Genomic DNA, 9,127 nt, shown 5'->3' on the forward strand with positions numbered 1-9,127 from the left:
GACCGGCTCTGCTGTCCCCAGGAGAGCAGCAATCTGCCAGCAGCCTGAACATCGCTGCCCCATTGCTCAGTGGAAGCACGTTCTTCACTGCACCCCCAAACACGGGATGAAAGAGCACTGGTATCCCCTCCAGATGACCGCAGCTGATGGACGAGGTGTGTTGGTGGGCCTCTGAAGGCTTCACAACATTATGCCACGGGAGTAAAGCGTGCCAAGCCCTTCCCATCCTGCAACTCATGCAACCCGTGCTCCCCGTGCCAGCTCGGACCAGCTCTGTCCAAGATACTTCACCAATGCTGTTATTTCAGAGGAAAGCAGGGAGCCACAAAGCACAGGCTCCATCTGCTCTGCCTGTAGGAGGCAGCACGTCTCAAACGTAGCGTGGCTGTGCGTGTCTCAGAACCTACTTCTTATTTTATTACAGAACAAGCGAGGCAGCACCTTAGGAAGTGCTGCCTACACGGGGCCCGACCTAAGGTGTGAATTCAGCGCTTTGCAAGGACTCGTGTGGGCTTGTTTCCACCGCCACCATCCCGCGGGGGCTCGCGGGCCGGCACTGAGGAACCCCGGCAGCAGCAGCAGGCGGTAACGGGGCCTCGGCCACCGCGGTGGGGCCGGGCTTGGGGCCGCTCCCTGCCCTCGGTACCCGGCGGGGCCGGGCGGCGGCGCTGAGCTCCCGGCGGGGCCAGGCCGCTCGCAGCCGCCGGGCCTAGCGCCGCCGGGCCGGGGGGAGAGGGCCGCGGAGGCTGCGGGGGAGCGAGGGGAGGGCGGCCGTGGCCGATGTGGGCTGAGCGGCTCCTTCTGCCCTGCAGGGCCCGGCTGCGGCTGCTCCCGCCGCGGCGGTGGCGGCGGGGCGAGGCGGGCGCCATGAGGCTGCAGACGCCGCAGTTCCAAGCGCTCTTCACGCCGGGGCTCCGCAGTGTGGCAGGTGGGGGAGCAACGCGGGGTCGGGCTGGGGGCTGCGGGCTGGGCTGGGCTGGATGCGGCACGGAGCTGCTGAGGGCCCCGGTAGGAGCTGTGCGGGCCCGCGCGGCCCTGCCGAGAGGCACCGGGGGGAGCACGGGGTGCAGGTTTGGGGTGCCGGGGTGCAGGTTTGGGGGGCCGGGGTGCAGGTTCGGGGGGCCGGCAGCACCGGGGTCCTTGCCCCTGCGGGTTGCTGAGCCCCCCAGCATCGTGGGGGGATAGACACAACAGCCCGCTGATGTGCAGAGTGGTGGAAATGCACCAGAAAGGTGTATCAGACATGACCTGAAAAACACACGTGGGTGCTCAGCTGTGTACCTAATTTGTGCATTTTGCAAAAAAAACAGGTATGTACACACTTGGTAATGCATATTCAGGTATTTATCCCCACCTCTGTGAACTAAGTCTGTGGCAGGCTGGTTATGGCTGCCCATGTGCTGTGTTTTTTTATCTTGGATTGTGCCTTACGGCTTTCCTTTCCTTCCCAGAGCTGTTCGAGAAGAAGAACTATGAGCTGAGGATAGCAGGAGGTGCTGTGAGGGATTTGCTGAGCGGAATGACACCACAAGATGTAGATTTTGCCACTACAGCTACACCAGCAGAGATGAAGGAAATGTTCACGTCCGCCGGTGTTCGTCTGATCAATAACAAAGGAGAAAAACATGGAACCATTACTGCCAGGGTTGGTTTATGATTTGACTGGGATCTTCTCTAACTGCTTCATGTATCGGTTAATATGCAGCACATCCAATAGTAAACTGGTAGCATGCTCATGCTGTGTCGAAGTGTCACACTAAGAGTTTAAGTGATAGCCCACTTTGAAGTGTGTAGTGTTTTTTGATTACTTTCTCTTTGTACAGTTCAGTGAATTGCAACATTTTAATGCATTTTACCTCTGCATAACCCATTGATGCTGCTGCGTCATTGCTAGAAAAGCTGCCCTGTTCATGCAGAGTAGGGAAGTTGATTGTAGGGTTTTCTGTTCCTGCTCCTGACCTCCCAAGTCTTGCTTTCTCTGCCCTGCTCGTACCTCTGCTTCTTACTCCATCTTCTTCAGACTGTCTAGATTTCTGCAGACTGTCTAGAAAATGAATAATGCAAGGATTATTTTCAAGTGTTCATATTTTTTGATTGTCTGCTCTGTGTGGAAACATGATATGTGTTTGTGTACAGTTAGTATTCAAGCCAGACACGTGCAAACCAACATGGGGCTTAAAAATGTGTGTTTGTTACATTTATATTCATGATTGTGTTGAAATAACAGTATCTGTGGGATTTTCAGCTCCATGAACAGAATTTTGAAATTACTACTCTTAGAATAGATGTTGTCACCGATGGACGACACGCAGAGGTGGAATTCACCACCGACTGGGAAAAGGATGCTGAAAGGAGGGATCTGACTGTCAATTCCATGTTTTTAGGTAAAATTATTTCAAAGGCAAATATCTAGATATATCACTGCTTTTCAAATTAGGCCAGTAAATTCTCTCAGTCTGTTTCCATTTTGTTCAGTTATATTGCTGTCGGCCAAAAAGTCTGTACAAATATGAGAGATAACATGACAACCCACTCTAATCATACAACTTATTTTCTGCATTTTCAAATGAGAGTGTTTAATTATGGCAGTAATGTTTGTAGATTTCTACTCTTACTTTTTTTTCATCTTCTAGGTTTGGATGGGATGCTGTATGATTTTTTTAATGGATATGAAGACTTAAAAAACAAGAAAATTAGATTTGTAGGAAAGGCAAGTGCAAGAATACAAGAAGATTATCTACGAATCCTAAGATATTTCAGGTACTTGGTTTTGCCTTTTCTAGATAAGGAAGTGAACGAAAGTACTTCTGATGACTGGTTGTAGAAAAGTAGGTTCACAGAGAAAGTTCAGAATCAGAACTGAAATGATACTATTTTCCTTAAAAAATGATGAAAGAACCAATTACATGTTTTGGCTTCTGTTTTCTCCATTCATGTGAAGAATACCCTTTGTTCGTCAAAATAAGGCTTTTCAACAATTCTGTTTGAAATATAATAAACGTAATTTAAAAGGAAACAATAAGCTTATTGATTGAATGCAGTTCAATTTTCTACGTGTAATCAACAGGACTAAAATTACTTGCCTTGAACCTTTCCGCAAGCGGAAGAAGGGGGATGAGGGTTGGTCTGATCAGGACTGAGTTTATTTGCTTTGGACAATGCAAACTTATGTTGCACCTTTTTCTTTGACTGTGAACTTCTTCGAGTCATGTAGTCTCTCTTCAGTTTTCTCTTAGTACTGCTTGGTACAATGACATGCAGTGAAGAGCTTTAACGTTTGTAGTAGAAAAAGATTGTAAAAAGATAGCAGAGCAGAAATGTTAAAAAGAGTTGGTTGTCATATTTTTTTAAAGTGTCCTCTAGTATATTAAAGTACAATACTTTATATTGTTGTGATATTAATTCTCCGAATAGCAGTAACAAGTAGAATATTTGTTCTCAGTTGTAACATACAAAAAATTTATTTGGGCAGGTTTTATGGAAGAATAGCAGAAAAACCTGATGATCATGAACCTACTACACTGGAAGCAATTAAAGAAAATGCCAAAGGTTTGGCTGGAATATCAGGAGAAAGGATTTGGGTGGAACTGAAAAAAATTCTTCTTGGAAACCATGTAAACCATTTGGTTCGACTTCTGTATGAGCTGGATGTTGCCCAATATATAGGTAAAGTTGAACACAGGTTGTAAATGATAGAGGAGTAGGAAATCCAAAGGAACTGCAGAATAGCAAACAGATAAAACTTGTTTGCTTTTACCCAGAAATAAATTAGTCTTTTTTTTGCTGTTTTTTTTTTCCTTTTTTATTAACACTCTTTCTTGTCTGTATCCCTTTAGGACTACCACTTAATGGAAGTTTAGAGGAACTTGACAGAGTCACTAAAAATATTCAAAATTTGTGTCCAAAACCTATGACTGTTCTGACATCATTGTTCAAGGTGAAGGATGATGTCACAAACCTTGATTTGAGGCTGAAAATCTCAAAAGAAGAGAAGAACCTTGGCCTCTTTTTAGTGAAACACCGGCAGGAGTTAACCAAAGCAGTGGGTCCAGAACCTCTTAGACCGTATCAAGATTTCATCATGGATGTAAGTGTATTTCACATTGGTGTACTTCGTTCTTCACAGTAAATCTGAGTTGCCTGTTCTACAGAGCAGCAAAGATGGCAGTGCCTAGAGGAAGGAGAGGGCTGTGAAGGGTTCTTTTTTTTTCCCTTTCTCATCCAGAAGACTGAGGTTCTAAATTCATTTTAAAGAAATTATTTTGAAAAAAAGCAATAGTTGAATTGTGCTTTGAGAGCTGGTGTAGTTCCTGGGACATTGGTATTTATTTTTCATGAAAAGTACTGTTAAGTCGGCAACTTGTGATATTATTCAGTAGAGAAGTGAAGTTCTGCACATCTGTTGCAGTACCTGAGGCCTAAGGTGAGAGATGTCAGTCTCCACAGTGAGGCCTGCCTCCCACAGGAAAGGTAGTAATCCCTCTCCAGTTGTAGGTTGCAGATAATGGTTAAAGCTCTTACCTGGAATTCAGGAAGCCTCCAAGGATCTCCCAGAGCCTCCAAGCTCAGACTGAGTTTTAAAACTTGTGAGACAGAAGATCCTCACTTACATAGTTCCAACTTGTTGTGCCTCATAATATGTCAGAGGAGTGATATGATGTAGAGCACAGCTTGAGCTGTTTGTAATGTTTCATACTGAATCCTTTTTTTTTCTTTCTTTAGTCTAGGGAAGCTAACACAAATTCCAAGATAATGGAGCTTCTGAAGTACCAAGGAGAAGAACATCTTTTAAAAGAATTGCAGGAATGGACTGTTCCTTCTTTTCCAGTTAGCGGCCACGATTTAAGAAAAATGGGTGTGTCTTCTGGGAAAGAAATCGGAACAGCATTACAGCAGTTACGGGAGGAGTGGAAGAAGAGTGGATACCACATGGATAAAGAAGAACTGTTAAGTTGCCTGAAGAAATAGCAAAATTGAATAATAATAGAGAACTGTTTGTGCCCTGTTCCAAGTAGAATTGAGATACCAGTAATTATTTTGTCAACATACTAGCAACCAATATGGTATTCTGTGTATTTAAGATCTTCACAGACAGCACTGTTCTCCCATTTATTAATAAGTATTTTCTGCAAACAGAGGTTTAATTTTGTAGTGATGTAAAATCTTATTTGGCAAAGTCCACAAACTACCTCTTTTTGTTATATTTTAATGATAAATATTTACTACTTTATCTTGATTTGGGGAATGTAGAGGTGACACAAAGACTTTTCTCATTGTGACTTTGCTACATCTCAAAAAGAAGATACTTCTGTAGATAAAATCATCTTCTTCATGGGTTTTTGTGCTTAGGAGAGGGACAAAGTGTGATATAAATCTTTTTGTCATTAAAGCTATGTATAAAACTGAAATACCCACTTCAGCAGTTCCCAGTCACAGCCTTACCGTGTAAAACAAATCTGTTTTCTTTAAGAAAAAAAAAAAAGTCACCCTTTTAAGCTAAAACTGATTCTGAAAGTATGGATTCTTAACTGAGTCAGTCTAGTGAACTTCTTTCTCTCTTCAGTAGTTTTTCAGTAACTTCTCATTATGAGGAGTAAAATCCATAGAGAACTGGTGAAGGGTCCTACAGTTCTCAAACGTATAACTGAAGTGTATCGTCAGTGGAAATTGCAGAAGTGAGGGGAAGTCAGCTTTCCCACTTGTTTTTTTCCTTGTGTTCAGTAGTTGACTCTTTCTTTTTCTTCTCCAGTTACTTAAGTGGGATTACGGTGGCGATGTTACTGTGCCTAAACAAAGTGAATCTTGCCTAAGTCATGTATCTGTTGCCTTCAAACTACTGACACTCAATAAATTACTGGTTTGCATTCAGTAATTCTCCACACATCTTTTTCTGTAGCTCACAGCAGTTACACCCAGAGGCGTTCACCTCGTCTCTCATTGCAGACATTCTGTTTAAATCAGTAGAATTATTTGGGGAAGAAATCTTTACCATCCCTGCTACTATCACTACAGGATCTTCCAAAGGGTATGTGCAACAGCTGTGTTGCTTCTGTGTTAATTGTCCATACATATCTTCTGTCTGAGCAGATCCACATTAAAAATGCACTCTGAATTCAGTTCAAAAGGAAATTTAAATATTTTGTCCCCTCAACATTAATAAATATATCAATAGCATTTTGGAAAATATGAGAAATAAGGGGTTTTGACTCTAAGTTAAAGCTGATGGGATGTAAGGGGAGAAGGAAACCCAAAAGAGGAGAGAGTTGTGTTCATGTAGTACCTAACAACTCATACTGGACTTGATGAGTAGTTCGTAGTCTGTTTGAACAGTAGGCATGAAATAATGCTGTGGAAGATAGACTTTTGAAACTGATTTGTTCATGGCTGGTCATAATGAACATGTAATAACATCCCCGGATTTTTTTGGTGTACTTTAAAAAAAATTAAAAATTGTTCTAAATGAAAGCATCTCGTGTATATAAATTTTATTAGCGCGTTTACGTTTTCTTACAAAACCATGGTTACTACGTTTCCTTTTCCTCAGATACCATTTTGTAACACTAGATGGCAGTAACATCAGAGCAGTGGCACGAACCCCAGCATTTTATGCTTTAATATAGACAAGTTACCAGCTGCTTTTTTTTTTCCCTAGGAAATCAGTTACTTTAAATTATTCTGAAGGTACTTAAGAACTTCAGGGAGACAGCAAGGGAGGGAAAAATGTGCTGTTTTTCTCTGTTAATAAGGCAAACCTGATAACACGATGGTGTTTGATTTAATTATGTAATTAAATTGAAGCGTGCTTGTGCAATTTATTGAACTACTAAAATCTTGGGAGGGAGACAAGTAATAAAATTTAGTGCTTTAGTAGTCTATTCTCTTTTAAAGAACACTTAACAAAACTACATCCTTTAAGGCAACTTCTGTGGAGATGCTAAAATGTTAGCGAGTACGCTTTATGTTACACACAATTCTTGTCCGGGTCAAACCCCACTTGGAGGTAGGATTTTTCTGATGTTTAAGGACAGCAACTTGAAAGCTTTATGATCTCTGGTGCCAGTTGAAAAAAGCACAGATTGTTCTGAAAGCATCATAATTAAATACTCCTGCTCTGAATTAAGTGTAGTTAGCACATGTGCTCAAATAGCTCGTTTAAAAGTCTTGTTATACTTCTTTCCATTTGGTCTTTCCAGCATCTCTGTTTTATTACATTTCAAAGAAATTAAATCCTAGTAAAAAGGAAACTGCATTCAATCAAAACAATGGCATATTTTAAACAAGCAGTAACAGGTTGAGTTCTGGAAAATGATCTGTTTGAATAAACATTTTTTATAGAGTACAAAATATTTAAATATCACATCGGTGATAAGAGATGAAGCATTTAAACATATATGGTCAAGTAAAATACCCTTCTCCAAAGGATTACCTGACTAGTTAGACAATGTGCACAATGTGTTTTAATTAAAAGTGAGGTATCAGAAACACCTGGGGACTTGCTGGTTGGTAGCTGTCCACTACTCCCCACTGTGATGTCCCTTTTAAAAATCAGCTGCCAGTATTGATGTAAATCAACCTATTTCAGTTTGTTTGGCTGGTGTTTTTTCTTTTTTTTTTTTCTTGCAAAAAAAAAAATGCAAAAGATTAACATTTCCCATATGCCCTCTTGTCCTTGGGGGGACATGTCTTAACAGTTTGCAAAGAATAATGAAATAAACTCTCTTTTTCCTGTGTGTGAAGCTAATTTTCATTCAAATTGGAGTCTGGAGCAGCAGGACAGGAGTGCACAGACCAAAATCATCCTTGCAGCCCAGAGCCCCTGTGTTTGAGGGAGCCACAGGTGCCTCCCCTGCCCAAGCTCATCACTGCCCTGGGGGGAAACCTTGTGTGAAGGGCAAAATGGTAAATAATCCAAACTGGCTTCCCTCACAGATGGTTTCTGAGAATTAATGAACGTTTTTACCATTCTCTCAAGATGTAATGATCTGTAAAAATGATTGAAAGGCCAGAGTGGCTTGAATGAATTTTTAGGGGAAAGGGCATGGCTGATTCTCCCTGCAGAGCCTATGAACCCAAGGCCTGAAGGAAAGATATGAAGAAAATAATCACAAATGCCCCACGACCACCTGGGGGGAGGCATGGCAGCTCAGTAAACCCTTGGGAGGATGTCAGCTGCGCCAGAGGGCAGCGTCTGGAGCAGCTCCCCCAGGCACTGCCACATTGGCCTCCCCTGTGTGTATACATCTACATCTATGTGTATACATCTACATAGCTATATATATGTCTGATGTATACATAGATATGTGTATAGAGGCTGTGAGGAGGCCTTCTCCTGTGGAGGCCCGGCCTGTGCGGCACATGGTGGCTGCACTCTAGGCAGTCCCTTCCCTCGGCCTGCCAGCAGTGCTGGGCCTGAGGCACCCCAGGGCAGGGCCAGCCCTCCTGGCTGCCAGGGCTCACTCCTGACCGTCAACAGCACTTCCTAATTTCCTATCATCCACAAACTCTGTATGCTTTTGAGTCCTGCATGCAAATCATTTATAAAAACACTGAAGAGACGTGGCCCCAAAATGGAGTCCTGAGGAGCCCCACAAGTGTGTCAGGTCACCAGCCTGAAGTAATGTGTTCCCTGTGCCCTTGCTTCAGATTCCCTGCACCTGTTGAAAGAACATTTTCTGCAGGTGTGTGCAGGGCCTGTAGCCCTGTCCTTACGCCCCCACAAACCAGGCACAGCCCCTGAAGTCACCCCAGTGTCATGGCTAGAGTGGGCCAGGCGCTGCACTGGGTTTCCAAACGCAGTAACACGGTGCAGTAGATTCACAAAGAAATCTCCAGCGCACATGCGCTTCTGGGAGCTGTGCTTCCTAAACAGTTATGAACTGTGCCATGGTCTGTTAAGTTTATGCCTCAGCCCCCCCAGACCTTGTTTCTGTTCAGCTTGGGGAAAGAGCGACGCCTGTATCTACAGCTTGCACAATAAATAAGCGTTGTACATGGGAATTCATCTAGCTGAACATAAAAGCAGGATTATTATCCTTATTTTACTTCCCCATATGGTACAGACACAAATGGCTCATTAACTTAAATGGGAATCTCGAGGGATTAGGACTCAAATAGTTTTTTGATGGCA

General features: G+C 43.1%; 1 protein-coding gene across 1 annotated transcript; it reads left to right on the plus strand.

Moving 5' to 3' along the window:
• The first annotated feature begins 767 nt into the window (after positions 1–767).
• On the plus strand, positions 768–6,418 carry TRNT1 (tRNA nucleotidyl transferase 1). The gene is made up of 7 exons (XM_084292624.1): positions 768–928; positions 1,452–1,645; positions 2,246–2,384; positions 2,634–2,760; positions 3,473–3,666; positions 3,837–4,087; positions 4,723–6,418. The coding sequence occupies exons 1-7, from the start codon at positions 781–783 to the stop codon at positions 4,966–4,968; spliced, it is 1,299 nt and encodes a 432-aa protein (XP_084148750.1). The 5' UTR covers positions 768–780; the 3' UTR covers positions 4,969–6,418.
• The last annotated feature ends 2,709 nt before the right edge of the window (positions 6,419–9,127 follow it).

The sequence above is a fragment of the Netta rufina genome (assembly GCF_964035555.1).
Source record: "Netta rufina genome assembly, chromosome: 10".
Taxonomy (NCBI): Eukaryota; Metazoa; Chordata; class Aves; order Anseriformes; family Anatidae; genus Netta; species Netta rufina.